This window comes from Aedes albopictus, chromosome 2 (assembly GCF_035046485.1).
Source record: "Aedes albopictus strain Foshan chromosome 2, AalbF5, whole genome shotgun sequence".
NCBI classification, from domain to species: domain Eukaryota; kingdom Metazoa; phylum Arthropoda; class Insecta; order Diptera; family Culicidae; genus Aedes; species Aedes albopictus.
In genome coordinates, this window is record NC_085137.1 from 61265802 (window position 1) to 61281491 (window position 15690).

Genomic DNA, 15690 nt, shown 5'->3' on the forward strand with positions numbered 1-15690 from the left:
AGAGAGAGCAGAAAAAGGCAGAGTTCATCAAGAGAAAACGCGAACGTGCTATCCAGATAAGTGAGCTGCGTTCCGGTTCTGAAAATTCGAGCTGTAGCTCCATGCAACGTGTACAAAACTGGATTGACCGAAACGATGGTATGGAGAACGCAGAAAACGTCAATCACGCGGGCACCGAAGCTGTTCAACATGATATCCCTGAGAAGAGTGTGAATGACGTACTGTGTCACGCTTTCAAAGCTCTTCAAAATCGACACGTGAAGGATTTGCCGCAGTTTTCTGGAAACATCAATGACTGGCCTATTTTTGAAAACGCGCAAGGCTGTGGAATGTTTACTGTCTGCTCCTGAAAACGTCAGCTTGATCATGCGTATGCTGAAATCCAATTTCGGCGGCACTGAGTGGGTAGTAGCTAACAGACTGGAACTACTACGAAATTTTGATTACGTGAAGGAAGGAAGCATCGAATCTTTCCGTACGTTCTACAACGCTGTCATCGGTACCGCGGTGGCGCTGAAAAATGTGAACGCTGAGATGTATCTGATGAACCCTGAGCTGATTTCCCATCTGGTCGAGAAGCTACCATTATTTAGTAAGCAAATGTGGGTACGTCACAAAGCGTTTTTGCTGAAGCAATCGTTGCTGACACAATCGTTGATTTTCAAGTTTTTTCGCGGTGGTTGGAGGATGAAATGGAAAACCAACTGGCAAGCTTGAACCCCATCTTCCTCAACAAAAAAGAACGTAGAGATGAGACGTTTATCAGATCCAAGCCATCTGTTCTGAATGTCAACGCTCGTCCAACAGACCCACAAAAAACGTGTCCACTGTGCAATGCCAATGATCATCTGAGCCTCGTCAAGTGTGAAAAGTTTGCCAAACTTTCCGTTGAGCAACGCCGTTCTGTAGCAAGATCGTGTAAGGTGTGTTACATATGTTTGAAGCAGGACCATTCGCGCCGCAACTGTCGATCTGATCTATCGACGTGTACAGTATGCAACAAAAACCACCATGAATTAGTGCACTCGGATAAAGAAAGTAGACAACCATTTCGCAAGTACGGAAACAAGGATGCTGAAGATGTCTACCACGTCAATGGCAGGAATGTGACTACTATGCTGCGTGTCGGTAAAGTTCGGATCCGTAGTCATGGTAAAGTTCAGGACGTTTTCGCTCTATTCGATGAAGGATCTTCCCTCTCAATGATCGATTCGGAACTTGCTGATCAAATGGAGCTGAGCGGTCCAGTTTCACCTGTAACCTACCGCTGGACAAACGGAATTTTGCACAATGATTCCGAGTGAAAGATCCTGTCTTTCCAAATTGCTGGGCCTAGCGAGCAGACTAAGTGGTATGAGCTGAACAACATGCGAACCATCAAGAACATGAATCTTCCTCGTGTAAACATCGACATCGACAGGATCAAGCGCCTGTATCCGCTTCTTGACGAGGAAAAGTTGCTGATGTTCCAGAATGCCACTCCCAAAATTTTGATTGGATCCAACAATGCTGGCCTTATTGTTCCTCTGAAAGCAGTACAGTATTCGGAAAGAGGTCTACAATTAATGCGTTGCCATCTTGGTTGGACAATACATGGAGCAATTGAACCTAGTACAACGGATATTGCCGACCAATTTCACGTCTTTCTTTGTTCCAATGATCAAGATCAAGAACTGAACGAAATGATCAAAGAAGTGTATAAAGTTGAAAACTTCGGCATCCGAGATCAAGGTCCAAAAATGTTTGAAGAAGATGAAAGAGCGCTGGACATTATGAACCGTACACTGAAACGTTGCGATGATCGTTTCGAAGTTGGACAGCTATACCGGTATAACAATTATGTGTTTCCTGATAGCAAGCCGCAAGCACTCCGACGACTAAATATTATGGAAAAGAAGATGGATGCAGATCCGCAGTTTGCTGAGCAGTATTGTGAAAAAATTGACGCTTATATTCAAAAAGGTTACGCAAGAAAACTTAGATCGGAGGAACTTGATGAAACGTCCAATACATGGTATTTGCCACATTTTAGTGTCGTGAGTGCAAATAAATTTCGATTAGTAATGGATGCAAAAGCGAAGTCACATGGATTTTCGTTAAACGATCTTTTGCTGAAAGGACCAGATTTTGTTCCACCACTGATAGCAGTTCTGATGAGAGGAAGACAAAAGAAGGTGGCTTTCATGGGGGACATCAAAGAAATGTTTCATCAGGTGCGTATCAGAGAGCAAGATCAGAATTCCCAGCGATTCTTTTGGCGCGGAATGAACCGCACAGATCCTCCCGAAATCTACGTGATGATGGCAATGATTTTCGGTGCAGTATCGTCTCCATCGATTGCCCAATTCATTAAAAATTTCAACGCTAAGGAATTCGAAGATCGTCTCCCTGGAGTACTACGCACAATAGTCAAACAGCATTACGTCGATGACTATTGCGATTCCACTGATACGGAGGAAGAAGCGATCGATTTAGTGAAGAATGTTATCATGGCACATGACCACGGTGGATTGAAGTTGGTCAAATTCGTCTCAAACTCCGATGCTGTTTTGCAATCCCTCGATCCCTCGTTGAGAGCTGAACCGAGTACCGATGTCAACGTTCTTGGTATAAAATGGAACCTCAATACCGATGAATTTGTTTTTCCGTTGAATTTCCCGAAGCTTGATGAAGCTCTGCGTTCTGGCACTGATATTCCCACTAAGAGTTGCAGTTTATGATGGGTATTTTTGACAAGTTGAATGTACTATCTCCCATCACAATACATTTGAAGATACTGTTTCAAGACCTGTGGCGCCTACAAATCGCGTGGGATGACAAAATTCCAGATGGATTGGTTTCAAAATGGATGGAATGGCTTCAACAAACTGCACAGTTGAAAGAAATTTGAATTCCAAGATACTATTTCCCGGAACTTCCCTGGTTTCACCGCGTGGAACTACATGCTTTTTCAGATGCAAGCGATAAAGCATTTGCAAGTGTAATCTACATGGTTCATCGGTGCCCAGACAAATCACACGTTGCGTTGGTTCTAGGCAAGTCACGTGTAGCCCCTCTTAAGTCTCAAACTGTTCCAAGACTTGAGCTACAAGGATGTGTGCTTTCCAGCCAAATGATGAAGGTGATACAAACAGAATTGGAAATAGAGGTATCTTCTACCTACTTCTGGACAGACTCTAAGATATGCTTAGCATGGCTCTGCACGAAGGAGAAACTAACTGCCTTCGTAGGATCACGAATTTCCAAGATCAAGGAGAACGGCCATAATACTGGAATGTGGAAATGGATCCCTACAGGTTTAAATGTTGCAGACCTTGCAACCAAATCCTCCAAATTCGCAAATATGGATGAGTGGTAGCGTGGTCCAGATTTCTTGAGACACCATCATAGTGAATGGCCAAATCAAGAATGTATAACGATGTCATCAGATGAATTCGTGAATTTCAATATGGAGTTTGAAGATGTCGAGGGAACTGTTTTACACCATGTGGATGAACAGAAAATTACCATAGATGTGCCTGACATTCGAAGATTCTCTGACTACAATCGTCTAATCAGAACGACGGCGTACTACTTGAAGATGCGAAAAATCCTATCACTTCCTTAACAACAAAAACCAAAGAAGTTTATGATTAACGTACTAAATATGGAAGAAGCACGAAATCTGTGGTACAAAACAGTTCAAATGGAAGTTTTTGGGGATGAAATCAACAGTTTGAGAACAAGTGGATTTGTAAAGAAATCAAGCCGTTTATACACATATTCTCCCGTTTTGTTCGATGTAATCATCAGGATGAAAGGACGGATACAAGACGATAGTAAGCCTTTTGCAGTCAATAATCCTGTTATATTACCAGACAACCTCGCTTTCACAAATTTGCTGATAAGGACATTTCACAACGCAAACGCTCACCAAGGTTTAGAAACAATCATCAACAACTTGAAACAACGACATCGCATTTTAAAAATCCGGTCCCAAGTTAAAAAAAATTGAAATGCTTGTGTAAAATGCAGAGAGTTGCGTGGAAATCCAAATGTTGCACAAATGGGTAACTTGCCTGTCGTACGGACTACTCCTTTTGTGTTTCCCTTTACGCATACTGGAATTGATTATTTTGGCCCATTGGTAGTGAAGGTTGGAAGGCGGATCGAGAAACGCTGGGTCGTATTATTCACCTGCATGACCAGTCGAGCGTTTCATTTGGAAGTGGTTCCATCCTTGGATACTGGCAGCTGTATAATGGCAATTCGCTGTTTCATGGCGGTTCGGGGTGTCCCTCAGAAGATTCTGACAGACAATGGAACAAATTTTTCGGGAGCCAATCAAGAACTCAAGAGTCTTGTCAGGACGCTCGACCAGCAACAAATAGAGGAAACACTCAGTGTCAGAGGCGTAGAATGGGTTTTCATTCCACCAGGTGCGCCTCACTTTGGAGGCTGCTGGGAACGTTTAGTACGTTCAGTCAAGACGGGGATGCGCACTATGTTAAAGGAAAGACATCCCACCGACATAGTTCTTAGAACAACGTTATGTGAAATTATGAACATTATCAATAATCGGCCGCTAACAGAAGTCTCCGATGATCCGCAAGAGCCTGAACCCATAACTCCGAATATGTTGTTACTCGGAAGAAACAACCATATGCAGTACGACCATGACTTTAACGAGAGCAGTTTAGATTGCAGAGCAGCTTACAAGCATGCGCAAATATTTGCTGACCGTTTCTGGCGAAAATGGGTTTCGGCCTATCGGCCAGAATTATTGAAACGACAAAAGTGGCAGGATAATCGGAACTATCATGAATATAAATCCGGAGATTTAGTAATGATCATTGACGAAACAATACATCGAGGATGTTGGCCTAAAGGTCTGATCGAAAAGGTGATTCATGGACCGGATGGTAGAATTCGAACAGTTGTAGTAAGAACTTCAAGATCTACGTTTACTCGACCAGTTAGCAAAATTATTTTACTCAAGGCCATATCTGTTCCGGCCCTGGAGAATGTTGCGGATAGCAACCAGGTTATGATGTAACGATTAAAAAAAAAACATAGGTGGCGATGCGAAAACCGTCATAACTTCAAAAACTTTCACGAGAAACAGAAGCTAGAGAAACTATCCCAAACATGAATAAGAATAAACCTTACCCGAACTTTTGTCCCCGAAAACGAAACCAACAAACCCTTAACCTGCAAGATTACGGACGGTCTTCCCCGGCAAGAACGAAACCGATCCCGTGGCGACATCCCTGGTTGCTGACGGCCCGTCCCCCCCGGCAGGTACCACTTCCGATCCCGTGGCGACATCCCTGGTTGCTGACGGCCAATATTCCCGGCAAGTACGATCATCTGATCAATATCGTTGTTGTAAACACATACCTTTCCGGTCCATGCTATCAAGTACAGCAGCAATCATTCTCTTTTCATACTGCCTACTGCCGTTTCTTGTTGTGGTGGATTCGTTTCTCTGTTGCGTTTGTTATTCTGTTGAGCCCAGTACCCGCCTCAAGACTTCTGGCGACGTACTGCTCGTGCGTCACTCGTTGGCACTCTCTGTCGAAGCAAGGTTGGCGTCGTAACGCTATTGTTGCCACCGTTTCATAGATGAGCTACCATAAAATGTTGGCATTGTCTAAACCGCCTATCTTATCCTCTCATTTAGCTTCTGAAGATAGTATTCGGTAACTCCTCCAGCTGACAAATGTGGAATATTGAAACGCGTATATCGAGCATTCTCCGTTGGCTTCATCCAGGATCTCAAATAACTCATCCTTCAAATCATCGGGCTGATCGTTCGTTGGCGTATAGATACTAATTAGGCTGTAGTCAAATAATGTGTGATGATTTTCACAGCGCATTTCACACCGATCCCTCCCCACCAGCCATCCGAGCGGCGGAGGTAGTAGTCGTCTTCTCATCAGCAAGGAACAACAACTAGCACTAGAGTTGTGAGTCGTAGCATTGCTGATGCTGCTGCTGCTCCAGCAGCTCCGGCAATGAATGAATGAACGTGGTGTTGCAGGACCAAGTTTTTAACCGTCCGGGGCGGCCACTGCCGCGCCATGCCCGGTTTTGGAAGCGGGCGCGCGAGCGAAGGATCTCATTCCCGAACCACCGGTCGACCACCACCGCAAACTTGTGTTTGTATGTTAAATGGATGAGAAAAACACCAGAGCAGCAGCAGCAGCAGCCGGCAGTGTGTTTCGCTGGAAGCAACCGAAACGGCGTTCCTATACCGAAATGCTACCCAAAGTAGCAGTCAGAAGTGTGGAACAGAAACAAAAAATACACGGAAACTTGGAGTACGGATCGTCGTCGTCGTTGTCGTAGTCGTCGCTGGCACCTTTTGCTCAAGGATCTGCAACCACCAACATCCGCGTCGGCTTCGTACGGGCCCTTTGCCGGTTTGTGTCTCTCAGTAAATATTTTAATTAAATTAAGCAATTTTTTAATTTGTGCTTTTTTGTCGCTCTCTCCATATCCGTCAACAAGTTTGGTGGTTGGAGCCGCCGTGAAATTTTGATTGAGCTGGAAAGTTGGAGGCCTTTAGAGATTACGGAAAATGGTCCGTATTGTAGAAGATGATTTACAATAAAAAAAAAGTACACTGGAACCTCCATTTAGGTAGAATCCACATAGGTAACGTTACATTAATGAAATTTGATTGTGAGTTGAAGTACAAAAGAAGCAGCAAATGGAAATAAGGGTAGTCATAAGGGCGTGTTCAGAGGGAATGATGAGAGAACTATTAATGGTTCCCTAAAAACTTCTTTGAGCACAAGCCATGGGAATTTAAAAGCATAATTTATGTATATGGATGAAATTAATTCTTCCAGATCATTGGATCTACAAGCATATTCAGTCTAGAACATTTTTAGCCCTTCTGAAACTGCTTGAAATGCTTTGCAACGCCCCTAAACCTCCGAGAAGCTTACCTGAGACTCTTTTTAAGCTGAAGCTTCTGTGACACCTCTAAAATTCCTGAAACCTCAATAAAACTAACCTGAGAGCCTGTAAAGATTAAAGCCTGAAGATTAAACCTCCTGAAACATCCTAAAATACATTCTAACGTCTTGAAACACCTGTGAAACCCACGTAAAGCTCTCCCGAGAGCCTGAAAAGACTCCCAAAACCACTGTGAAGCTCACTGCAGAGCCTGTAAGCCCCATAAGACCCCGCTGACGACATGGAATGCATTGTAACGCCAATTAACACCTCAGAAACACTTATTAAGCAAAGAGCCTGTGAAGCCTCCTAAAATTTCTCCGAAATCACCTGAATTGCCCTGAAACGCATTGCTATGCCTTGAATCTACATGTAAACCCCTTTGTAGCCCCGTGATGCTCACTAGTGTGGGTCATCGGAACCGTTTTCTCAGATCAAAGCTTTTTTGGTTCCATTTCAGGTCCTGAGTATCTGTGCAAAATTTGAGCACGATCGGTTGCGTCTACACTTTGCGCATTGCAATTGAAATTTGTGTGGGATTTTGTATGGGAAAACATACTTTTTTGCATTTCAGTCATAAGTTGAAAAATTTGATAGCGATTGCTGGCGTATTTTCGGTCCTCGGGTTGCTTATAAAACAACTGTTTTAATTAAAGCCGACGTTTCGAGCGTTTATTCACTCATCTTCAGGGCAAACTACAATTTACATACAAAGTTTGAGTAGTCAAGTCATTTGTTATACAAAAAAATTACTCACATCAAAAGTTGTATTTAGGTCAAGTGGGTTTGAACATGGACTGATGGAACGGCTAACAACATTACACTGTAATTATACATACAAATTTCGGACATAATGACTTGATTCGTTTTTACAATAATTAAAACATTGGACGGAGCACAAACTTACACAGCTTTCACCTAGGCACATCTAAACAGGTTTGAATTAAAATGTCTATGAGTGGAGACGTCAAACGAAAAGATGGAACATAAAGGACGGAAACATTAACAGAAACAGAGAATCACAGCGTGCTGTGACGATGTTCTGCTATCTTTCTCCGTTCGTGATTGAGTGTAGAAGACCCGAGTAAACAACACTTGAATTACTTGTGTCGGTTCTATAGTTAACCGTTTTGGTGTCACAAAAAATGTGACACATTTCAAGAACTTGAAGTGCGTTCAAACGATTGTCCTGTTCTAGAATTTTAGTACTAGGTAAATCGAATCGGTGTTCGGTTTCAATCACATGGACCATCAACGCCGTCTTTTTGAATTCTTCCTCTCCGTCGCTCTGTTCGGGTCGGAAGATTTCAAATCTGCGTATCGGTTAATGAGAGACCGATGCCCAGAGAGACGGTTTTTCAACTGTTGCGTAGTCAGCCCAATGTATGCGCAGTCGCAATCGGCGCAGGGAATGCGGTAAATCACATTTCTCTTCTCCAACTGCGGCGTTGCATCTTTGAGCTTCGAAAACAACAGTCTGTTTGTTTTGACGCATTTGAAGCCCAGTTGAACGTTGGGGAAGTTTCTATTGATGACTTTTGCGAGAGCCGGCGTGAGCTTCTCTACGTGGTGAAGAGATCGATACACTTTTGGTTCGGGATGTGTCCTGCTGTTGCTCTCATGTGTGTTTGTGTTCTTGTTGATATATCGGTTTATCAACCGATTTATCAATGAACTTGAGTAGTTGTTGTTTAGCAGATAATCCCGGACCAACTCTTATTTCTCATTTTCTGATCTGCATGTCGACAACTTAAACACTCTCCCAATAAAGCCAGTGGCCGTGTTTAGTTTTTGTGTGAGAGGGTGAAATGAAAAATAATTCAAAATGCGCCCCGATGCTACAGGTTTTTTGTACCAGTCGGTGACGATTTTTTGCTGCGCTGTGCGTATAAGCAGCATGTCAAGGTACGGCAGCTGATTATTATTTTCCATTTCACACGTGAATTGAATGTGTGAGTTGAACTCGTTGAGCGCATTTCTCACATGTTCAATCATGTCGATTGGGAGAGCGGTGATCAAATCGTCGACGTACTTTTTCAAAAATGGAATAGGAATATCAATCCCTTCAAGCACGTGATCTAGCAATGTTTCCATCACTAAATCTGCAAGAGCCGGAGACAATTTCTCGATCATACTCCAGTTCTTTCGCATCGCTTCTATCGCAACGTCCCGTGGAATACACGTAAACAGGCTTACCACATCGAACGAGACCAATACATAGCTTGGAGGCAGGTTGATATTGTTTATGAATGTGCAGAACTCATATGAATTTTGCACATTGTATTTGTCGTGGTCGATCGAGCGGTGTAGTATGTCTGCAAGGTACTTATACAGACCATATGTCGGGCAATTAATGCACGATAATATGACTCTGAGTGGACTGTCCGGTTTGTGTATTTTACCCGACGTCTCCACTAGACAGAAATGTCTTGCCATTTTGCTGGACAGATGTGTCATGACAGAAATGTTCTCTCGCTGTTTGCATGGAAAGCAGCGGTGTTGATCATTTCTGTTACGTTTTCTCTTTCTGGCAGCAAAATAGCAAGACATTTCTGTCTAGTGGAGACGTAGGGTTACCCCACGTCTCCACTAGACAGAAATGTCTTGCCATTTTGCTGCCAGAAAGAGAAAACGTAACAGAAATGACCAACACCGCTGCTTTCCATGCAAACAGCGAGAGAACATTTCTGTCATGACACATCTGTCCAGCAAAATGGCAAGACATTTCTGTCTAGTGGAGACGTCGGGTTAGGGAGCCCGTATATTTTTGGACAGGTCGCGTGGTAGGAAACCAACTTCGACCTGGTTTGTTGATCGATCATCTTCTGGTCGAAGAGCTTATTCACTAGCTTGTTGTTGTGTGTTTGTATTTTATTAGTCCAATCCGTATCGATCCTTTCGTATGTGTTCGCATCGCTGACAAGTGCATCCATCTTCTCTTCATATTCGTTTTTTAGCATGATCACAGTTTTATTGCCCTTGTCAGCGGGTACGATGTATACATCAGGATGATCACGGATAAACTTTCTACTAGTGCTAAGCGCTTCGGTCATGAAGTGTTCAACGCGGTTGGAGGTGGTGTTAAAACAACCATTCTTCCTCTTGTTCACGTAATTTTGAAGGATGTTGGTGAACTGATTGCGGTGGGCCGCTTGAAGAATCGGATCCGGCTCAAGTTTGAGGATAGATTCCAAATCCGCAATAATCTTGAAATAAGGTATTTCTTGATTATTCTCAAACGGCAAGGCGAATTTGGGACCATATCCTAATAGAATTTTTGTGTGGTTGGGAACCTCCACGTCAGTGGTGTTCCGTATCCAAGCATCGTTTTCGGTGAAGGAGACGGTGTTTTCAACTTCAACCCTTGCAAGCAGCCGTTGAATCTTCCTCTCTATTCTAACCTTTGAAAGGCGATCTTGTTTTTTGGAGAAAGATTCTTGGCTTTGGAATTAGCTCATCTGAGTGCATTTAAAGTCCCCTGAAACCCCTCTAAAACTTCCTGAAACATCCTTAAATGTATTAAATCGCGTTGAAATGCCTTGATATACCACTGAAGGCTCCGTGAAGCTCATCTGAGAGCCTGAACAACGCCTATGAAACCAATTGAAAACCTCGTGAAGTTTACCTGAGAACCTATTAAGCCTAGCAAAAACCCACTGAAAACTTCTGAAGTGTCGCTAAATGCATGGCAACGCCTTGAAACGCATCTGAATCAACCCCCGTGAAGCTCATCTGAGAGCCAAACCTACTGAAACGTCAAAAGCCTCTGAAACCTAAAATAACCGCCCCCCCTAGACGGCCCTCTGCAACACCACATGTAGTAAGTAAGAAAAACATAAAAAAATAGGTACATTCTTTATTTCGGAATTTCATCAGGAATTCCTGTGAAAATCATTCCCACATTTCTTCGGGAAATTCTTTCGACCATTCCAGTAATTTATTTGATAATTTATTTGAAAATTACTTCGGTATTTTTAATGGAAACAGGGAAGGGCACCCATCCCAGCAGGGATTCTGTTTTGGGCACTTTTCTGCTATAATTCAGTCAATTATAAACCAATTGACACAATTTTTGGAACACGGTGAGAAATGTATAGTATCTAGTCTTGCACTAAGTTTCAAGTCAAGTGGTTCGGAGTTAACTGAATTATAGGAAAAAAGTGACCAACAGTGACTTTGGACAGACAACTATTTTAAATATTAATTTGGCAATTTCTTTGGAAATTTCTCAGCGGATACCTGAGACAAACTCTTTCGGTGATTGCTTTGGAGACATCTTTTTCAATTATTTTATAAGCTATTTGACAGTTTGTTCGGGAATTGTCTAGGTCATCGCTTGTAAACTTTATCGGCAATTCTTCAAATTTCTGTGGGGTTCCCAAATTATTTTGAGATATTTTCAAGCAAGATGCTTAGAAATTCCTTGAACATGATGAAAGGATCCTTAAGGAATATATTGGTTTGAAATTTTATAGTAAAATATGTTTTTTTTTACAAAATTCTGCATATAATAATACGTCTGTTGAGTAATATTTGAAATTTTGTATGGAGCGTAACATGCCGCTAGACCCCCTCCCTCCCCCCTTTGCGTTACGTAACATTTGAATAAACCCTATGGAGATTTATGTCCCAATTTTAAAATTGATTCCAGTTTGTAAAAAAACACACTACGTTAAGAGATTCAAGGGCAGATTTGGAATCTACAATAATGGATGTACCGAGAATAAGAGGCCAGTCATTGAAAAAATAGTTGAAACAAAGTCGTAAAGCAGATTGTTTGAAGGGGTTGACAAATGACAAAAATATCAACAATTTTTATTTTTTGCCCAAAAAGTTTAATATACACTTAGTTTTAATGAAAATACCTTTAAGACGGACTTTCATATGTATAGTTTTGATCTACGTTTGTCTTTTTCTTGACTGATTGAAGGAATCATAGTTATAAGATTGATTGATTGATTTGTCTTTATTAAAGAGACTTTCAGCCCTTGGCTGTAGTTATATGATAAACTATATCACGCCTGTCGCACTATCAAAGATACCCGCATTATCGAAGATACCCCATTTTACGGTACTCCTTTCCTCAAATGCACGAAAATTCACGATTGTATTTTTCTACAGTAGGGTCTTGTACCATTTGGGCAGGTGTACCTATTTTGGGCACTTGTCGCTATAACTAAGTCATTTTCAAACCGATTGATTTGAGTTTTTGTATAGAGTTAGATACGTACCTAACTCTATACAAAATTTCAAATCAATCGGTTTAAATTGACTTAGTTATAGCGGCAAGTGCCCAAAATAGGTACACCTGCCCAAATGGTACAAGACCCTATCTGTACAAATTTAGAAAAAAATGAATCAATTTTCGTCTGTAAAACTTCGAAGGATGTTGTCTGGAAACTTGTAAAACATCAATCCACACATAGAGAAAAAATCACCGACTTCGGTAAAGTTTTACCGAAATTTCAACCGTGTGCGGTTCGGACTATAACTCGCGGGGAAACGAATCACTCAGCAAGGGATGTAACGACTACCATGATGACTCGTCTTGCTTCCTTCTGATTGCTGACTGATGGCTAGGTATGAAGTCGTCGGTCGTTGTTGGTCGTCGGCGTCCGTGCACTTGCAATGGCAGTAGTGATGCCAAGCGACGCCCGAAAGTTCAGCACTTGCCAAACTTATAGCATTGGGAGCTCTTTCGCTCCCACTAGTATTGGGCAAATCTGGTTGAAACATCGATTTGAATCGGATCAGCAGAATCGATTCACCGATATAATCGGTGTTTTCACATCGATTCGATATTATGAAATATTACAAAACTCCCGACAAAACTATAAAATGATTCGTTTGCTGCATGTAGTTCAAGTTCATGGTATATTTTTTTTTGTCTATATAAATTCAATATCAAAATTTGTGATTGTACATCAAACACTTTGCAAATGTGATTCGAAAACGGATATAACGTTGAGACAATGCATTCTGAAAAAATAAAATATTTTTTTTTAATTTTGAATCGAAAGAAAAATCATGAGATCCCGAGATTCCCAGAACCCTGAGAAGTATTCCCATAGACAGACTTCTGATAGAAATTCCTCCAGAACCTTTAAAGAGACTCTTTAAGAGTTCTGAAAGGAGTTCCTCTTGAATTATGAGAAAGATTTCTTCAGAATGCTGAAAATACACCAGAATCCTGAGCGACATTATCCAGAAATGTGAGCTAGACTCTTCCGTTTTCTTGGTAGGAATTCTCACTGAATTTTATTAAGGATTTTCCTAGAATCCTGAGAGAGATTACTCCATATCTACGAGACGGATTGTCTCAGAGTCTCGAGAGAAATTCTCCCAGAATTCTGTGATAGATTGTCTCAGAATCTTAAGAGCTTTCACCTGGGATTCTCCCAAAATGTTCCGGAATCCTAAGAGAGATTATCCCAGAACCCTGTACAGGGTTATACTAGAATCCTAAGATAAATTTTCCCTGAGTGGAATTCTAAGAGTGGTACTTCCACATTCTTGAGATAAATTCATCTAAAATACAGAGAGTTTCTCTCAAAAAAAGATGTTCGGATTCCTACGATAATTCCCCAAGAAACTTAAAAGAAATGACCCTGAATCCTGAAAGTGTAGCTTAGAACCCTAAGAAGAATTACTCGTACTCCAGGGTCCTTTGAGTGTGTGAAGAATTAGCCTAAGTTAAAATCCACGAATAAAAAGAAAAAAAAAAAAGAATCCAGAGAAAGATTCCTTCAAAATACTGGGCGGGATTGCCAAAGAAACCTGAGATATACTCTCACAGAATTCTGGGAGATAGGACCCCAGAATCTTGAGAAGAATTCGTCCTGAATCCTTTTTAGTTTTCTCCCAGATTTCTCTAAATATCCTGGGTGAAATCCATTGGAATGCAAAGAATAATTCTGCCAGAACCCCGAAAGGTATTCCTCAGAATTCTACAAGTGATTCCCCAGCATTTCGAGAGGGATAATGAGAGGGGTAATTCCAGATTCTTGAGAAAAATGTATCTAGAAACCTAAGAGAGATTTTTTCCAAAAATCAGATAAGAATTTTGCCTGGAAGGGATTACGAAAACTTCTATAATGGACTTCCCCAGCATCCTGAGAAGGATTCTCTGGAATGCTCTGGAATACTAAAAGATATTCTCCAGGAATCCTGAAAGGAATTTCTGGGAGCAACTGTTCCAGAACACAGAAAACAGAATTTTTACTGGGATTTTCGTAGAATGCTGAGAAGGATTTCTTCCGAACCCTAAGAGGAATCACAAAATCTATGCGAAGGACTCTCCAAAATCCCAATTTCTCTAGAGAATTCTATCCAGAATCTCGTCAGAGATTCTTTAATAAATAATAGTTCTGTAAGTGTCATAGAATCTTGAAAAATATAGCACCAGAATCCCAAGGATTTCTCCAGAATCATGGGACAAGTTTTCCATAATCTTGAGAGAAATTTCCCTAGAATCCCGACCAGGATTACCCCAGAAAGCCGAATTTTCAGAGAATTTGGGAAAAAGTACCCGCAGAATACTTAGTCATATTCCCCCAAAATTTTAGAAGGATCTTACGCAGAATATTAAGAAGAATTCTAGGGATCCTGTGTGGGATTTCCCCAGAATCGTAAGAAATATACCCCCAGAATTCTGAGACGAATTTCGCCACAATTCTGAGAATACTGAGAATGATTCTCAAAAAGTCTGAGAGGAGTCTTGAGCATGCTGACAAAGATTTCCTCAGATTTTTGAGTGGGATCCTAAGTGAGGGTCTTCCAAAATCCTTAGAGGAATCAGCCGAGATCATCCAGAAATTTCTTAGCATCCTGAAAGGGTAAGGATCTCTGATAGAGAATACCTCAAAATCCTGAAATGAATTCCCTTAGAATCCAGAGATTCCCTGGAATTCTGATAGGTATTCCCATATAATATTGTTGAGAAAAAATCCTACGGATTTTTTTACAGCGACTCTTCCCTAATTCTGCGGATTATTCTAAAATTATGTGAGACATTCCTCCAAAATGCTGAAAATTATTACACCAGCATCCTAAGAGACCTTATCCCAGAAAAGAGAGAAAAACTTTTCCTAAAATTCTGGGAGAGGTTACTCCAGTTTTCTGACATGGATTCTCTGAGAATTTTTAGAGGAATTCTTCTAGAATCCTGAGGGAGTCCCGAGATGGATTCTCCCGGAATCCTGTGATGGATTCCCTCAGAATCCCGAAAGAAATTTTTCCTCGGGATTCTCTCAGAATGCCTATACGGATATTCCCAGAAATCGCTGACCGATTCTTCCAGAATCCTGAGAGAGATTCTCCTAGAATCCTGAGAGAAATTCTCTTGCAGTATTGAAAGACATCCCATTAGAATCCCCAGAGATTGCCCCATAACCCTGAGAGGGTTCCTTAGACTTCCACATTATTAAGAAACATTCATCTAGAATCCTGAATGTTCGGAATTCATTCGGAATCATTCTAAAGAAAAGGAAATTTAATATTTTTGAATCGAAACAAAAATCGAATGTAAAAAATCGATTCCGTCGATTTCGTAAGGCTTCAACATCGATTCAATCGATTAATCGGAACAAAAACATTGATGTTGCGAACACCGATTCAAAATTGCCCAACGTTAGCTCCCACACAAACCGTTAAGTTTGTTTTACAGGAAAAAATCGGTAAAGTTAGCAACTTTTACCGAGCTTCGTTAGATTTTGACAGATAAACGATAACATTTTACAGAAATTT

The 15690-nt window shown here is 41.3% G+C and overlaps 1 protein-coding gene across 1 annotated transcript; it reads left to right on the top strand.

Annotated features, from left to right (window-relative positions):
* The first annotated feature begins 692 nt into the window (after nt 1-692).
* On the top strand, nt 693-1304 carry LOC134286054 (uncharacterized). Its single transcript, XM_062847618.1, has one exon. The coding sequence runs from the start codon at nt 693-695 to the stop codon at nt 1302-1304; it is 612 nt and encodes a 203-aa protein (XP_062703602.1).
* Nucleotides 1305-15690: the final 14386 nt, after the last annotated feature.

Excerpts from the sequence above, each read along its gene's own strand:
- LOC134286054 (XM_062847618.1), top strand. The coding sequence starts at position 693 with ATGGAAAACCAACTGGCAAGCTTGAACCCCATCTTCCTCAACAAAAAA.